This window comes from Talpa europaea, assembly GCF_964194135.1.
Source record: "Talpa europaea genome assembly, chromosome: 16".
Lineage (NCBI taxonomy): Eukaryota > Metazoa > Chordata > Mammalia > Eulipotyphla > Talpidae > Talpa > Talpa europaea.
Window position 1 is genome coordinate 20,464,203 of NC_140084.1, and position 18,083 is coordinate 20,482,285.

Below are 18,083 nucleotides of genomic sequence, written 5' to 3' on the forward strand. Positions count from 1 at the left end.
TGCCTGTACAGGGTTGGTGGGATGGTTGGCGGTAATTAATGATCCCTCCTGCCCCCGCCCCTGTTTGCCCTCAAACAGCCCTGACTAACCAGCCCTTGCAGGGGCCAGCACTGACCATCTTTTTCAGGTTCTTTTGCTGGCTCTTCACCCCACCCCCTGGGCCCACCCATCTTCCCATCCTCTTGGACCTTTAGAGTCTTCTCCTGACTTCCAGGCCTATTTAAACATTTTGTAGCTAATGTGGGTCCAAAAATTTGAAATGGTGCTATTGTCTTTTTTTTTTAAAGAACCCATTAGATATGAAAGTAGCATATCAATTATAATATGATGTGTCTTTTAGTCACACATAATATGATCCCAAGACCCTGATGGGATTTTACCCTATAAAATGAACCAAGAAGGCATACTTGACACTATTGGCCTTGCTATGGGAAGGACTGGGGTGGGAAAGGTCTGGTCAGGAGAGGCATGTGAGTCCCACCCTACATCATCTGGGGGCCCTGGGAACACAGCTTGTGCTGGGCTCCCCTCTGAGGCCACTTTGCTTCCTCCTCCAATGCCTGCAGAAACCATTGCAGTATGCACTCTGCTTGTTCCCGTTATCCATGTGGAAGACTGAATCCCAGACAGGCACAGGGCCTGAGATCACCCTGATGCTGTATGGTGGTGGATCTGGGGTCCCAACTTCACAATGGAAGCCTGCAATCACTGGGCAATGCTCTCATTCTCATCCCCAGATATTCCTTGGAGCTCCAGAAAGTTCCTCAGAGCAGGAGTGGGGCCTTCTAACTCAGACTCTCTTCATACTTCCTGCTGTGACGCCTATTTCTGAATTTCTCTCCTAGCTCAAGCTATCAGGTGTGACACCAAGATGAAGGACAAGTGCAGAGGCTCCACATGCAACAGGTAGGGGCTGGGCTGCACCCTCTCCCACTGCTGCTGTCTGCCCTTTGTGCACCCCAGGAGGGGATGGGCCCTGTCAGCATCCATCTGTCTACCCCCTGCCCTGTCAACTGGGTAGAAACTGACAGAAAAGTGCTACTGTCTTCTTTCAGCACAAAACTTGTGCCAGGTTGAGCTGAAAGGGAACTCAGTTTGCTTGGCCTTGTGAACTAGAAGGACCACGACACCCCTGGGTCCTTCTGACGACACTGTGTATTCAGAGCTTGGCACACAAAGATGATCCATGGCAGTCAGCTGAGACCAGGCGTCTTTCCTCGGCACTGCTGACCTGTCGCACCAGGCTGTTCTGCGTGGTGGGACGTCCCAGGCACTATGGGCTGTTGAGCGGCATCCCCCGCCTCCTCCTACTCAAAGATGCTGGGGCACCCCCTGTATGGTGACAAACAACAACGTCCCCAGACATTGCCCAGTGTCCCCTCAGGGACCATCACTCCCATCAAGAACCTCTGACCTAGAGACCGACACCAGCCTGGGTCTCCTCCTGCCGGGGTCCTATTCCAGGGCTGTATCTCACCCCCGTGGAGAGGAGGCCACTGAGGTGCAGCCTGAGGGTGGTGGATGCAGAACCTCACTGTATCACCCTGATGGTTTTCAACCCTGACATGGTGTCTTAGGAGCCAGCTTTCAAAAACCACATCAGCAACATCACTGCAGCGTCTGCCAGTGTAGGGACATGAACGCTCCCGGCAGGCTGAGTTTGGCTCCCTGCCTTGTAACCTGCAGCCTGCTGTGTCCTGATGGCTACCCTCAGTTCTAAAGGAATCTCCAGGCTGCAGAAATGCCAGGTGTGCTGTGGATATGACGAGCCAACCAACTTGGGGTCTTCATTCCACTGGTCTGTGTGAAGGGGGTTCTGGGAGTTCTGCACCCAGCTCACACCAGGGAGGATTAGGGATGGCAACTCACAGCGCCACAGCTCTGAACAGAATCTGGAGCCTGTTTCCCTGTGGACCCTGCCAGAGATCAGTGAATCCACTGCTGATAGAGTCGCTTAGAACTGTCCCTCTGAGTGTCAAAGAAGGCCCGCCAAAAAGAACCAGTGTGGTTTGACAGCAGCTGCTGGCAGGGAATAGCTGCTGGGAGACTGTTGTCTTAGGAGGGTACCTCTTCTCACCTGGTCAGGGGTTCTGGCATCCGCTCACCCAAAGCCAAATGGAGTTGTCTAAAGCACACGCTGAAGAGAGGTGGTGGCGGGTCTTGTGCTGGACTGTCTTGTGCTGGGGGGTGGGGGCTGGGAATTGCTTTGCCGGGAGACCGCTTTGCTTGGGTTTTGGCGGGATGGTCAGCAACCCTGGATGAGGCTGTTCTGGGGTCTCTTGTATGGTACCATGGTCCCTCGAGCAGATGGTGATCAGCCAGCAAGTGCCGCAGGAGCAAAACCATCAAGTTGTCAGTGGGCAGAGTGCCTGTGGTCTCAGTGGGTGTGGGCAGATCTTGTCTGTTCCCACAGCCTTGCTGGGGGCCCTGGCACATCCTTATGGTGGGAGGTTCGGGGCAGAAGCAGACAGCATTGGGAGGGGGTGACCTCTCTCCACTGTTGTGCGTCTGGAATTTTTGGAGAGCTCCATGGCTGTACCTTGGCAACCAAGTATGCTCTTTGGTAGTGTAAACCCACAGGAGAGGGGACTCAAGCCCAGGCCTTATTGCTCAGTGGGAAAAAAATCACAGCATTCAGAGAACATTCTGGTCAGACAGCATGGCAAGAGCCTCAGAATGGAGGCTGATGGGACCCTGGTGAGCCAGAAAGAGGCTGGGCCACCCACATGAAGACCATCAGGGCCTCCTGCCAGCCTGCTCCTAGGAGTCGACCATTGTGGGGCACATGTGCTTTCTGTATATGGTGCTTTTACAAAAATGGTATTTACTGGGCTTTCCCCCCAACTTTGGAAAATGTTTTGTTCATTGTAGTAAGTAATTCAGGAAAACATCATCAACAACATAAGCCTAAGGAAAAGATGGGTCCCAGAATCTCAACAGTCACAGTAGCCCCTGATGGGGATCCTTGCCACCTTCCGTGAACTGCATCAGGCCACTGCTGCTGATGGGCTCCTGGATGTTACTGCTTTCACGAGATTTCCAAAAGTCAATATATATTCCTCAAAAGCGTCATGTCTGCTGGCTGCCTGGCACTCTAGCACCCCCACATGTGCATGCCTGGCCGTCCCACCGACACCTGCTGGCTCTGGGGCAGCTGCTCAGCATCACACGGAGGTCTGCCTTCCGGTGTCGGCCTAGGGCACGTGTCTACTTGATTCACGCATCCATGGACATGGGTTTTTTAGGCTTTCTTGGAAAGATGGAATGAGCCATGCTTTGTCGTGGACCAGCTCACCTGAGTTGGGAAAAGCGGTGTGATTCGACTCTGGGGAATTTGCACTTCTCGGATGAGACGTCTTGAATGTTTGAGAGGCTTTAGGGTGCCTTTGAAAGTGAACTGTCCATCTACTCTCATCTCTGCCTTCAACACGAATCTTAAACTCATGAGAACGGTTTTGAAGAAGGTGAGGTGAAGCCTGGAACCGTGTCCACACCACTAGAAATTTCGGCCTGTCCTCTGTGGCTTGCTTGGGAACGGTGGTCTTGGCCTCCCTGGAACTTTTCTAAATGTAATAACAGGGCTCTGGGAGAAGCAGCAGCCACCAGTTCCTCGTGAGACTTAATCAGCACATTGACCACTGAAAATCATCTTTGGTTCTCGCCCACCAGGTACCAGTGTCCAGCAGGCTGCCTGAAGAGCAAGGCGAAGATTTTTGGAACACTCTTCTATGAAAGTGTAAGTGTATCTGGGAAGGGCATGTGTGGGATTCTGTGTGTGGTTTTAGAGAAGGCTGGGGGTTTTCACCTGAAAAGATTTCCTTCCCACCCTTTACTCACCCCTGTGTGTGTGGAACTGGCCCATGTGTATTTGTGGGCTCGAAAACTTGCGAAGCCACTTTTGGGAACAGGGACAAGCCCAGATGAAGATCAACTCTGTTGTAGAACAAATGTTGCTATTAGCATGCTCCACTGGATGGGGAGAAAGGGCTGTTTGTCATAGTTCTTAGTCGTAAAGCAACTTGGGGGAGCTTTTTCTGATAAGCAGCCCCAGGAACAAAGGCGTGTTATAGAAGAAGTAAGAGTCAGAAGCGGGGTGAGCTTTGACCCAGCTTTTTGGCATTTTCTGGGTTGAGGACAAACATCTTGGGTATTTCTGGGCAAGATTGTGGACAAAGATGAATTCAGATCGACTTATGGCCTCCCCCTCCCTCCCCCCAGGCGTCCAGCATCTGCCGTGCTGCCATTCACTACGGGATCCTGGATGACAAAGGGGGCCTGGTGGACATCACCCGCAACGGGAAGGTCCCCTTTTTCGTTAAGTCGGAGAGAAATGGCGTGCATTCTTTGAGGTAACTAGTCCATGATCAGGGCTCCTTAAAACCATTTTTTTTCCAGGTTAAGAAAGTCTTATCAAAACTTAGAAAAGTATTGAGCAAAATAAAGAAGCAGGAAGAACAAAAGATGGCTTTACTCCCACAACACTGAATTCACCCCTTAGCAGTTCAGCATGTTTCATTCCAGGTGATCCCCCAGTAATTTGGTTGAGTTTTGAATCCTGCCTTTTGTGCCTCCCTCGCCACCGAGACCTCTTTAGAATCATCGCCATAATGGGTGATGGTGTCTGAGTTTGTTGGCTGATTCTTGATCAGCTCGTTTTCTTCCTAGAAATGAGGCTCTTCATTTAAAAAATATACCTACTTTTGGGGAAAGGTGATGTTTTCCCTGTTAGGGGGTGTGTGTGTGGATAGATGATGCGGTGGACCACCCTTGTGTTTCTCACTCGGGGGGAGCAATGGGAAAGGCCTTATCTTAATCTGTCCTTGGAATTGGAGGCATCAGCTGATCCGGAGTGTGGACCTCCATGGGGGCTTCGGGGTGACACAGCTGGTGCTGCCTCTCCCTCTGTGACTTTCACCCCTTTGGGTGGCAGCGCCCTCACTTGCAAATGAGTACCAGGGAGGACCTAAGGCTGACACCCAGCTAGTTCATCACGGGGACAGGGAACCCACTGCTAAGAAAAGGGAAACCCTCCCCAGCTATTGGGAAAGTACTGTGCCCCCAGCTCCTGAGTTATCCCTCCCTGAGGCTAGAACCCCTCCCTCCACATGAGGACCTATGCCTGGCACCACAGGGGCATTGGGGACCTGGCCCCAGTCCACAGTGGCCCTGGGCCTCAGCCCATCCAGAGCTGCAAGCATTGGAGCATCCCCTCAGGATATCCACCTACAGGGGAGGTCAGGGGCTTCCCTGCTGGGAAAGCCTGGAGCACATCCTGCTATTATGACAGGGTCACGTGCCCTGCCCGAGCCTGCGGCCACCGGGGACATTTCATAAAGGACATGCGTCACTCTCGGAAAGACCTCGGTCTTCAGGGGGTGTTGCAATATCCCCTCTTCTGTCTCAGCTAGGGACTGGGTGTGGAAGGGGATATGTGAACATGGAGGAAGTCTTACCTCCACGCCAGAGTGACAGAGCCACTCAGGCACCCACAGACTTGGGCTGGGCAGGACTTTGGGTCCTGGGCTGCCTGGGACACTCTTCCTGGTGGTGCTCTCGTCCTTCCCGAGGGCCAGTTTTGCCCCTAGAGCTGGGTTCTTCGCATTCCGGAAGAGAACTCCAGATCCCAGAGAGTCTGCCAACAGCAAAGCAAAGCAAATTAAAGCTTTGCTCTCACTAAACCAAATGTGGTATTTCTCTCCACTGGGGATGCTGGCATGTACCGGCGACTTGTCTCCAGTGGAAATCCTGCACACAGAGCAAGGCACCCTCGTCATCACACTGAGAGGGGAGTAGTTAGAAGAGTCCCTGCTGGATTCTGCTTTTTAATGCATTGAGAGAGTAGCACAGCTTTTCTTCCAATGATAATCTAATACTTTAATGATAATATTGATAATAGCCAATTTCCTTTGAATCTTTTCCATTTATCTGGTGCTTTTTAAAGAATCATTATACTGAGAAGGGGTCCATAGGTTTCATCAAGCTACCAGAGTGGTCCTGGGCACAAAGGAAGTTAATGAGACTTGCTCTAGAATATTCTAAGGAACTTCCGGCTGGTGGGAAGGGAGCAGACAGATGTAAACTTGAGACTGTAAATAAAATAAATGCAGAAGCAATTTTTTTTTTTTTATGACTTCTAAAGTCCCTTCCTCGGAGAGATGCCTTTATTGCAAGTAATGTAAAGTTGCTACTAGCATAGTACAAGGGCCACAAGTTACCTTTGTTTAGACCCCACTTTTATTTGAACCCTACTTACTAATTGGGTGGTTAGATGACTTAAATTACCTATACCTTACTTTCCTCAAAAAATACTTACCTCCTCAGGTTACTGTGACTTTTAAATGAGATACTGCATATCTTAGCTACTTAGCACAGCACCTGACACATAGAAAGAGAAAACAATCAACTGGAGCTGAAATGCAGAAGCAATTTTAAAATCAATTCTCTTTGCATTGACCTAAGATTTTCTTTCACAGCAAATACAAGGCTTCCAGCTCATTCGTGGTGTCCAAAGTAAAAGGTAAGCTGGCCACCCTCTTTTTTGTTTTTTAATGTGGCCATAATAATGTCCAGGCTATCTTGAATTTCCCTGGAAATGTTGCTCCCCATTGTTACTGATTTAATGGTTATCGTGATGGCTAACATCGCCATTCCTGGCACTCTAAAGACTTCCCAAGGAACTAGTTCTTCTTTGACTAGTTTCTAAGCACAATGGAACTTAGCATTGGCCCTAGATATTGTGGAACAAGAAACACAGGACTGGGGGTCACGGCTGAATGTCTCAGAGATACTAATTGCAGGCCTCAAGTGGCTGAATGTTTGCATGGACATTCACTTTCCATCAATGGATGTGGCTACCCGAGCATTGTGTTGAGGAGGGTGCCTTCTTGACTGGATCTGGGTTCAGCAGAATCCAGGGCTTGATAGACTAGTCATGTCTGTCTTGGACCAGACAGGGTGGGGGTGGGAGTACCTGATATACATTTGCCATCTCCATCCAGGTTTGATGTTGCTTACACCTGTTCATTGACAGTGTGGGAGGTTTCCGTGGCATAGCAGGCTGTGGCCAGAGGTGGAGGTTAGGGCACTAGGCTAAATAGTCCTAGGCAGTGATGAGGGGTTTCCTGCCCAGAAGCCTCCCCTGAAACTTTGCCTCCTTTCTTTTGAGAAAGTGACTCTTGTCATTTGTCCCAGATGCAAGAATATCTGTTAGATATCTGTAGGAAAATGTGTCACAGATTTTTTTCCATATTACAAAAATAATGTCTGTTTATTCCAGAATATTTAAAAATATAGCAAAGCATTAAAAAAATTTAAATTTCATGACTCAGAGAACATTTTGGTGGATTCCCTTTACAGCACATTTTCCTTATATGTTAGGAATGTTGGTAATATATTAGAGATAGGTGCCTTGATATACTTTCAAAAATGGAAATGCTATTACATAGATTAGATAACCTAATTTTTCCCCAGATAATAAGATAGCAAGAATCCACTTGTGTGCCTTAAAATGGGCTTTAAACCTAATTTTAATAGTCTCCCTGTCCCCCAATGTATAGCAGCCCTTTGGAGTAATAAACCCATCCCCTTTGTTGGAAAACTGTAGAATCCAGGGCCCTTGCAATGATGGGCTGGACCAGGGGGATTGAAAACTACTTCCCTTGGGCCAAATCCTGCCTGCCTTCTGTTTTTTGTAAATAAAGTTTTATTGGCAAACAGCCATGCCCATTCACTTACTGTCTGTGGCTGCTGCCTGCTACAACTGCAGGGCTGAGTAATATAGACCACCAGGCCCACAAAACTGTAAAAAAAAAAAAAAAAAAAAAGTCCCTCTGTCCCTTTAAGAAAAAGCTTGCCAAGTCCTGGATTAGATGTCAGAAACCACAGGTGGTCAGCGTTGGAACTGTTTTCTTAAATCTTTGGTTTAAACACAGCATATGACCTTGAAGGAGAGTTGCCTGCCCCTGGGCAGGGATAGATTTGGTTCTCTAGACTGTAGGTGGGAGAGCAGGGCCCTCACCCAACCCCCTGTCTCAGGGGGGGTCTTAGCTTTTCTGTACCTGTTTTCTCATCCATAAAATTAGGATAATTATGCCCTAAATGAGGTAAAGGGCTTCTGAATCAAAAAGTACTATGCAGATGAGCATTAGTGGACCCCAGAGAAACATGGAGGAAATTCACCTCTGACCTGTACAAACATCAGTCACTGCTTCTGTCTTGTCCTTCAAGCGACCCCAGGTGAGGTTCATTGGCCCTACTGGGTACTTACCAGCTCTGTTTGAGGGTCCAGGGAGCCACCAGGACCTGGTTGTCCAGCAGCCCATGTCACAGGCCAGTGTCCTGACCCTTTTCTCATGTGTCCTGTCCACAGAGCAGGACCTGGACTGCTATACCACGGTCGCTCAGCTCTGCCCGTTTGAGAAGTCGGGGACCCACTGCCCGAGGTAAGGCTCCCTGGCATCTGGTCTTGAAAACACTGGGGCTGAGAGAAGAAGGTGCTGTGCCCTGTGGGGAGGGGGCCTTTTGTTCTAGAAGGGCCTCTAGTATGTGCCCACCCACTATGTCCAGGACCCATTACACCATTCCCCAACAGGGCCTCAACCCCAACAGCACATTGGAATCCCTTTGTGGCATTAAAAAGCAGAGTCCCAGGGCCCCTGCCCAGCCCACTGAGATCTGAATCCCCACAGTGGCCAGCTGGGCATGGTATCAGTAGAAGATTCTGGGTGCACCCTGTGTGCAGCAAGTCTCTGAGCCCTGTTTCCCCTCTGCTGAGGGAGCTCAGAGAAAGTGACTTTGACACACTTGGTGTTGCCTTGATTCCCTGGACAGAGAAGCGACACTGGTGCATCTGACTTCCTGTACCTCGTGGCCAATCAAGCCTTGAGCTGTGCCATTTTGTTCTCTTCGGTCAGTCGATAACTGTGGGATCCCGGTGGTTCCTGTCCCCTTAAAATCAGTTCACTGATTCTTGTACTTGATCTGGTATATTCTCCAAACCACTTAAGAAGTAGCACATTGAAAACCCGGCTTTATTGAGATGCAGTTTGCACACAAAAGCCACTTACTGAGTTGGTAATTCCAAATGTTTCTACAAAGCAGATAGTCATGCCACCCATCCAGAGGGAAGAAATTTTCAACAACCAGAAAGTTCCATGAGGTCAATTTCTTTCCTGTAACCTCCCCCCATATCCCTACCAACCACTGATCTCCTTCCTATCTCTATAATGTTGCCTTTTCCAGAATTTCTTAGAAATGGAGCCACAGCAGGTAGACTATTATCTGTCTTCTTTCACTCTGTGTGATGCTGTTGAGACTTTCCCGCCTTGCTGAGCGGGTCCATGGCTTCTTATTCCATGGTGCCATAATGTAGCTGTATCTCAGTGCGTCATCTGAGTAGGTCTTACAGGCATCCATCCAAAAGGTAATTGGATAACTTTAGGGGTGTCCTGTAAGATTTGTCTCTAAGATACTTAGTATAAGTTACCATCCTGAGATGCCTTGTACTAGGCCTTGGTTCTGGAAGGTAAATACTACTCTTAAAAGCAGTAGGTGGAGACCCCTGAGATGTGAGCAGGCAGAGCCCCGGGAAGGTGCTGTGAATGATGGGGGGGCTGGATGGGTCCCTGGCCTCTCCCCTTCACTACCCCCTTGCCCCTTGGGCTACCTCACCACCAGACTGGGCCCCACTGTGAATATTCAGGTGGTGATAACTAGCTTCAATAGATTTTTCCAAGTAATAAAGAGAAGCAGGAGGAAATAATTCCAGAAAAAGTTGACAGTATACAAGTATCCAAAATGTGACTTTTGGACTCATTCTTCTAAAAGTAGGAGACTTCATTCCCAAATTCCTTTTTCTTTTTTAAGTAATGTGTGCAAGTGCATGTGCACCCACATACTCTCTCTCTCTCTCTCTCTCTCCCTCTCTCTCTCCATCCACCCCTGCCATCTACCTTACCTCCACAGGACCAATTTCACTAGCTTTCTTTGCTCCCCGAACCTGCCTGTCTTGGGGCCAGATGGAGTCTAGCCGCCATTTTGGTTTCTTGGTTTCTGGGCTACAGCCTATGGTATACTGTTCCAGATCAAGACAAAACACCCTTTCTTAAGTAAAGCTCGTACTTTTTCCTGGTTTGGATCCCTCAAACCACCTCCGGTCCACCCTCTTCCAATTCGAGACACTCTCCTCATCCCCTGTGCCCTGGGCAGGGATGTGGTGACTGACACAGTCATGAGCTAACCCTTTCCGCCTCAGGTTATCAGTGCCCCCTCCCTGGAATATTCTGACTCACTGAGGTGAGGCCCCTCCACCCTTTCCTCTCCCACACAGGGAATTGGCTTTTAAATCTATTGATTATAATCTCCATAATGTACCCACAGTCTGAACTGGCCAACACCCAAGAAAGGCAAGTATAGCTTCTTACAATCCCACATTCACCTCTCGTAGATATTTATTCCCTTTCACCTCATTATTTGTGCCTGTCTTCCAGTAAGTGGCTTCCCTGTGCTGTTGCATTGTTTAAGAAGAAAAATGTCTTTACCCCAGTGAGGGTGGGAAAGGTATCTTTATTTCTTCAAGAGAAACTATGATAATTTCCTTGTATCAATGTGCTTAAATCTTGAAGTTCAAATAAAGCAGGTCAGCCACCTCTCCAGTTCTGCTGATCCGTAACCATCATGTAAATGCTGTTTGTTTTTCAGAGTTCATTGTCCGGCGCTCTGCAAAGATGAGCCATCCTACTGGGCTCCTCTGTTTGGAACGAACATCTATGCAGACGTGAGTATCCTGGTATTTTTATTGATCACTTCTCCCAGCCTGTTAATTCCACGGAAAGCACATCCCAAGGTCTGGATACCTGGTATCTCCACCCTGGGCCTTCCTAAATTTAGACCACTTGTTTCTGCAACCTTTGCCCTTGTTTCCCATTTATAAAGCCTTTACTACTTTCCCCTGCCAATGAGGAATATAGATGTAGGTGTACCACATATGACACAGCTGTGGTCATTTCATAAGTTGAAGCCTTTCTCCTCGCTGACATTTTTAATGAAAAGGTTTTCATGCACCACATACTTTAGTTCCCCAGATAATCTCTCTCACTTTCCTGACGCATTTATAGATGCTGGTCCACTCCGCTCACTGCATTTCCTTTTGGTCATGTACTTAACTAAAAGTCCCAAAATATAAATTACTCCTGATTTACTACTTGCCAAGAACCACTCATTATATCTGTTCTTTCATTTCTTCCCTCCTTAGTAAGGAAGCATGAGCCTGGATTTTTTAAAGTGAATCCTCCAGGACATAGTTTGATACCTCCAGGGTTTTGGTAAATGGTGACCTAGAAGATGTACATGTGGTCACAGCTCTGCCTGAAAAACTCTGATCTTCTTGCCAAGTCATTTACCTCTCTGTAGAATGAGCCAGCTGGGATTTTTATTCAGGGAGGCTTCTGGGTTTCAAATCCCATGAATAGATATCAGAATCACCCATCCCCAGCTAACATTTTTATTCCACCCTTCTTCATCTTCATTTTTTTAAAGATTTATTTATTTATGCATACAAGAACTGGGGTGTGGGCCAGATGTGTGGGGATGGGGTGAGAGGATTCACCAGAGACAGAGTGGGGGGCAGAACAGGCAGATTGACTGAAATACACTATTCAGGGGAGCAGTGGGTGAGATAGGAGATGGCTGTTGCACCATGTGGGTTGCTCCCTGACTGGGGTTCAAACTTGTGCTGCAGTGGTTGCTGATAGCTTCATAGTGCTGAGACTTAATCCCTTGTGCCACCAGGGAGGCCCCCTTCATCTTCATTTTTGTTGTTCTCCTCACCTCCCACTACCATCTTTGCCTCCATCTGCTTTCATTTGTTCCGGATTCTTGAAAATGTGAGGTCACTGAATTCTCTAAGGTCAACGTAACTTAAATGGCTAACCTTTTTGTTTTTCCTTTTTAAGTGAGTCTTTTTTCTTGAAAGTTGCTCAATCAAAATTGAGATATGAAACTTCAGTAAAGGAGTAAAATAATGTATATCAGTTATTACTCTAGATGTTTAAAAAAGTCTGCTATTAAAAAATAGTATCTTTGGGGCCTCCCCTGTGGCGCAGCGGTTGAACGCTGGGTTGCGAAGCTGCCTGCAGCCTCTGCAGTGCTGGTTTGATCCCTGGCCGTTGCGCAAGGGCCCTACATGGCGCGCAGACCTCTTCTGCCGCCCGCTGCTCCCCTCACCAGTGTACTTCGTCAGTCTGCCTGCTCTGCTCCCCGCTCTGGCTCTGGTGAATTCTCTCACCCTCCCATGCTTCTGACTGTACCTAGTGCTTATATAAATAAATAGATAAATCTTTAAAAAAAAAAGATAGTATCTTTGATTTTAATAGGCTTTAAATATAAAGGATGGGCAGAGAAAGAACCAGAATAAAGTAATTCCAGCCAAATACAAAGAAATTAACAAATAAAGTAGGAGTGGCATGATTACTGCCTGATAAGGTAGAACTGAAGGCAGACCTATTGAAAAGGACAACACAATTTGTCATGCAATGGCACAAAAGATACAATTTATGAAGATTTAAAAATCAAATCTGTATGCACCAAACAACACAGCAACTAAAACCATAAAGAGAAGCAAAATTAGAAATGCAAGGAGAAAATTAAAAAAAAAAAAGGGCTTCCCCAGTGGCACAGCAGGTCGAGCTCAGTGTTGTGAAGCTGTCTGCAGCCAGGGAGAATCCCACATGGCGAGGCAGACCTCTCCTGTCTCGCCCGCTGCTTCCCTCTGTCTGTTCTGCTCCCCTCTCTGTCTCTGGTGAATCCTCTCACCCTCCTGTGACTCTGGCCTATACCCCAGCTCTTATATAAGTAAAATATATATATTATATATATATATAAAATATATATATAAAGAAATAGGAGAAAGTTGGTCAAAACTTACAAATGACATTAAACTACCTCTTAATCAACACTTTCTATGTTTTAGATTTTTAAAAAACTCCACTATCCCCATTTTACAGAGAAGGAAAGTGAGACTCAGAATAACCTGCCCCAAATCACACAGCTAGCACAGGGCCAAGATGAGATGCAAATGAGGGTGTGTCTTGGTTCTGGCTGGCTCTTTCCCTGCTTTAGTCAACCCTGCTTGAATGAGTCTGCACTCATAATTTCACTGGTGCCTGCGGGTGTGTAGATGAAACCCCTGGCGCAGTCTAACTAACTTGTGCACTAGGTTAGGGACTCTGGGACCGTAGTGCTGGGACCTAACTTGGCACAATAATGGTTCAATCAGTGTTTGTTGAAGGAATAAATAAATGATGACACTATGGAAGTCAATGCTTAGACATTGTTCAGAGAATAAAAGACAGAGAGGAGAAAGAACGGAGGGAAAAAAAAGAGAAAGGCAGGAGAAAGGGAAGGAAGGAGGAAGGGAAAGAAGAACGCAACCTAGGATTCAAAGCTTCATTTCTGGCTGCATTTCCAGGTCACTCTGTATTCTGGAAAATGATGATGGCTTATGGAAATGTCTGCTTAGCTAAGAGATTTATTTGGGGGTGTTGTCTCCAGGCCTTCGAAGGGCCTCAGGGTGTCCACGGTCCCTACCAGTTTGTGGAGTGCCTGACTTGGCAGGGCCTCCTGCCACGGTGAGCTGCAGGCAGGAGGAGAGTCAGAGGAGGCCAAAGAGCAGCAGAGTTTAAACCCCAGCTCTGACATTTACCAGTGTGGGTGGGGGCAGCTTTTCCCCATTAGTATCTAAGTTTTCTTATCTTTCTCCCTTGGTGGATGGGTAGGGTCTCACAACCTTGCCTGCATCATAAATAAGGAACCAGGAACCACTATGGAGAGCTGTGTGGAGATTTCTTGACCTACTAAACATAGAGCTTCCACATGATCCAGCAATTCCACTCCTAGGTATTTACCCAAAGGACACAGAAACATCAATTCCAAAGAGCACCTGCACCCCTATGTTTATAGCAGCACTCTTTACAATAGCTAAGCTTTGGAAACAGCCCAAATGCCCAAAAATAGATGACTGGATCAAGAAGATGTGGTACATATACACCATGGAATATTACTCAGCATTCAAAAAAGATAAACACATGCAATTTGCAGTAACATGGATGGAGCTGGAAGGGATTATGCTCAGCGAAATAAGCCAGAAAGAAAAAGAAAAATACTGGATGGTCTCACTCATAGCAGGAATCTAGAAAACTTAAATAAGGGACCAGGAAAAAGAATAACTATAAGAAAGAAAATATCAAAATCAACAAACAACTATGAACCAGAGACACTCTATGGGGGATGGGGGGCGGGGAAAGGAGGGATTGGGGTCAGAATAAGGGGGTTGTAATTGTATGGGGAATATAAAAATAAAATTTAAATTAAAAAAAAGAATTTAGAAAAAAATAAAAATATATCCATTGACTACACAAATAAATAAATAAATAAATAAGGAACCAGGAAAAAGACTAATTATAATAAAGTAAAAATCAAAATCAACAGCAACTATAAACCAGAGACACACCACGGGGGTGGGGGACGTAGGAGGGAGTAGGATCAAAACGGGGGAGGGGGGGTGGGAATTGTATGGGGACTATAACCAAGATAAAAATGCATACATTGTGAAAAAATGAAAAATTATGTAAAAAACATAAAATTAAAAAAATAATAATAAAAGAATCCACCAGAGGGCTTGCTCAGGTCTCCCAGGCCCCAGCCCATTATCAGGTTCAGTGGGTCTGCCCTGGGGCCAAAGAATCTCCATTTCTCACAAGTACCCAGCTGGAGCATTTGCTGCTACTGTCCAGGGCTGCATGGTGAGGACCCCTAGGTTACAGTGAAGACTTCCTGGAGAATTTTGTGCATTGAGATGGTATTTGTCTTATATGCACTCTCTCTGTGCCGGCCTGTAGCAAACCTGGGTTTTATTTAAACTTCATATTCACCCCGTAAGCCCTCTCCACTGTCATTACATGTTCACAGCTTTGACCCTGTGGCAGTCATGACCCTGCTCTTTGCCTCTGTCACAAAGCTGAGTGGCTCTGGGCAAGTCATTGAACCTTCCAGGACACCAGTCTCCTTCCTGTTCAGAGGATCCTTGGGAGATTACTGCACTAGAACGCTCAAAACAGGCCAACCTGTCAATACTCAGAGGTCTTCCCTATGAAACCCCCACTTCCTACTGAGAAGATAGAAGCTCTGAAGGTCACAACCGGTCATCTGAGGCCATACACCATCACGTGGGAGATCCAGGGCCAGCTTCCACCTCCCTGAGACCAGCTCCCAGCTGATAGTGGTTATTAATAAATACTCAGATATTTGGCTGCTTGGAGCCTTGGGAAAGGAAAGGGGACAAGATGTTCCCTTAGGGCAGCTGTGGGAGAGGCTAGTGTGAGAGGAAGAAGGGAGAAAAGGAGGAGAAGAGCTGGCTCAGCTGGCAGGGATAGAGATGGGTGTATTGATAAAGGAGGATCAGAAGACGGAGAAGGATCTGGCTGGAAGTTGAAGGTTTCCATATTCGATGTCATCATAGAAAATGTCTGTGTCACTGGTGTCCAGAAATCCTCCAGAGAATGGGGGCAGGGTATGCAGGGGGAGGGAAAGCTTGTCATATAGGGCAAGTCAGCAAGGGGTCAGAGTGTGTCTGTGATGCCATTCTCCTGATGCCTCTATTTTCTGTATAATTGAAGTCCTCAAATGTAATAAGGGGCTTAAGACAGGGACATATTTGCTGTAAAACAGCACTGGAAGCAGTCTGAGATTCCTGTGCTGCTGAAATAAATGCCCTCTGCTTTAGTGGCCGAATCCTATACACATGTTCTCTTAGAGCTCAGCAAGTCTGAGGGCAGCTGCAGGAGAGGCAGGTGTGAGAGGTGTCGCCATCTACAGTCCAGGTGTCAGCAGGGTTTCATCCCCTGAGGTTCTAGGGCAGAAGCATGTTCTTGCCTTTTCCTATTTCTGGAGGCCACCCACTTTTCTTGGCTTGTGGCCCCTCCTCCATCCACCCCCTAGAAATAGTCATGATCACCTTGATCGGTCCATCGTCTCTCCAGAGTAACCTGGCGTCATTCACATAGTCATTCATTTGTTCAAAGCCAACAAAGCCAGCAGTGACCCATCTTTCTCATGATGAGCTCATTCCTACCCAGGCCCTTTGCATGAGTGGCTCCCTTTGCCTGGGATGCTTTGCCCACTGCAATTCCGAAGGCTGTGACCGATTCTTTTTTTTTTTTTAAAGATTTATTTATTTATGCATACAAAAACTGGGGTACAGGCCAGAGATGGGGGGGGTGAGATGAATCCCCGCCAGAGACAGAGTGGGGGACAGAACAGGCAGATTGACTGAAGTACACTGCTGAGGGGAGCAGCGAACGAGTCAGGAGAGGTCTGCTGCGCTATGTGGGTTGCTCCCTGGCGGGCCAGGGATCGAACTTGTGCTGCAGAGGCTGCGGATTGCTTCATAATGCTATGCTTAACCCCTTGCGCCACCAGGGAGGCTTGTGGCTGATTCCTTTTTGCCATTCAGATGTGAGCTCCACTTTGGCATTAAGAGCCATTTCCCTGAGTAACTATTTCAAAAGACCACCCCCACCCCCACCCAATCACTTGCTGTCCTGACCTGGCTTTATTTTCTTCATAGTGGGAGTTGTGTATTTGTGTATATGTTCACTTGTCTGTGTCTCTTGTCTCACTGAAGCCATCTTTATTTTATTCCCTGCTGAATTCCCCTATATCCAATACAACACCTGGCACATAGTAGTTGCTCAGACATTATTTGTTGAACAAATGAATGACTATATGAATGATGCCAGGTTACTCTGGAGAGACGATGGACCAATCAAGGTGATCATGACTATTTCTAGGGGGTGGCTTTGCTGACACCCCATCCACTGGGCATCCAGATGATGGTTGACCCCAGCAGGAGCCCGTCGCCACACTGGTCACACCTCTTCCTGTGCTTGCAGAGTTCTAGCATCTGTAAGGCCGCTGTGCACGCAGGCATCGTCAGCAACGAGAGCGGGGGCTACGTAGACGTGATGCCGGTGGATAAAAAGAAGACCTACGTGGGCTCACTGAGAAACGGCGTTCAGTCTGAAAGGTAGGAGGGGTTGGACTCTGGACCTCATGGCCAGCCTGGGTGGCCCCTCGGGAGCCTGGGAGGCCAGCCTGTGCTTTGTCCTTGCACCTCAAACTTGAGCAGGCTTGTAGTTATTTTTTTTTAATATTTATTTATTTATTTATACAAGCACTGGGTACAGTCAGAAGTGCAGGAGGGTGAGAGAATTCACCAGAGCCAGAGTGGGGAGCAGAACAGGCAGAAGTACACTGCTGAGAGGAGCAGAGGGCAGCAGGAGAGGTCTGTGCGCCATGTGGGACCCTCCCTGGTGGCCAGGGATCGAACCAGCGCTACAGCGGCTGCGGGCAGCTTTGCAGCCCAGCACTCAACTGCTGCACCACCAGGGGAGGCCCGGCTTGTAGTCATTCTTACCAGAACACCTGGGGCGGGCCCGTTCTTTTCTTTTTCTTCTCTTTTTTCCCACACTAAGGACTATTTTCTTTCTACCACCAATAAGTGCTTTTGTTGAAAATTTAGAAATGTCAGCTAAGCCCAGAAAAAGCAATCATCTGTATAACCTGTCACCTGGGAAAATTACTGGTAGATTTTTGGTATATACACCTTGGCCCCTGTTTCCATGTGTGTGCGTGCGTGCATGTGTGTTTGTGTGTGTGTGCATGCATTCACATGTGTGCACATATTGTTCAAATATTTTCCCCACCAAAACCCAAAAAAAGTTGGGATTAAGTTCTAGTTACAAGATAGTTACATGTACTTCGTAATACTGTGGCTACAAACTACTGCATAACCGGGAGCCAGAGGTACAGTCCAGCAGGGGATCTGCTTCTCCACTGTGGCCCGTGGAGCCTCTGTGTCAGGTCTGTGATCTGGGTTGACCTCACAGGGCTGCTGGGTGGATGAACTGAGACGCCTGTCAGAGCCTGGCAGTTGGAGCACTCCATGTGTGGGGTCGTGTTTACGGCTCTGTCCTTACACTTTTTAGGTCACAGAGTTGCTCCTAAACCAGCTCCCCATGTCCCTAAGT

At 47.6% G+C, this 18,083-nt stretch overlaps 1 protein-coding gene across 1 annotated transcript in view; it reads left to right on the forward strand.

Moving 5' to 3' along the window:
• Positions 1-18,083, forward strand: part of CRISPLD2 (cysteine rich secretory protein LCCL domain containing 2) — a gene marked incomplete at both ends in the record, with an annotated part of 41,890 nt that overhangs the window by 16,314 nt on the left and 7,493 nt on the right. Inside the window, 7 exons of the mRNA XM_084257078.1 lie at positions 846-906; positions 3,670-3,736; positions 4,219-4,349; positions 6,474-6,517; positions 8,369-8,441; positions 10,699-10,774; positions 16,947-17,080. Coding sequence (XP_084113204.1) covers positions 846-906; positions 3,670-3,736; positions 4,219-4,349; positions 6,474-6,517; positions 8,369-8,441; positions 10,699-10,774; positions 16,947-17,080 — 586 coding nt within the window. The remainder of the gene's footprint in view (positions 1-845; positions 907-3,669; positions 3,737-4,218; positions 4,350-6,473; positions 6,518-8,368; positions 8,442-10,698; positions 10,775-16,946; positions 17,081-18,083) is intronic.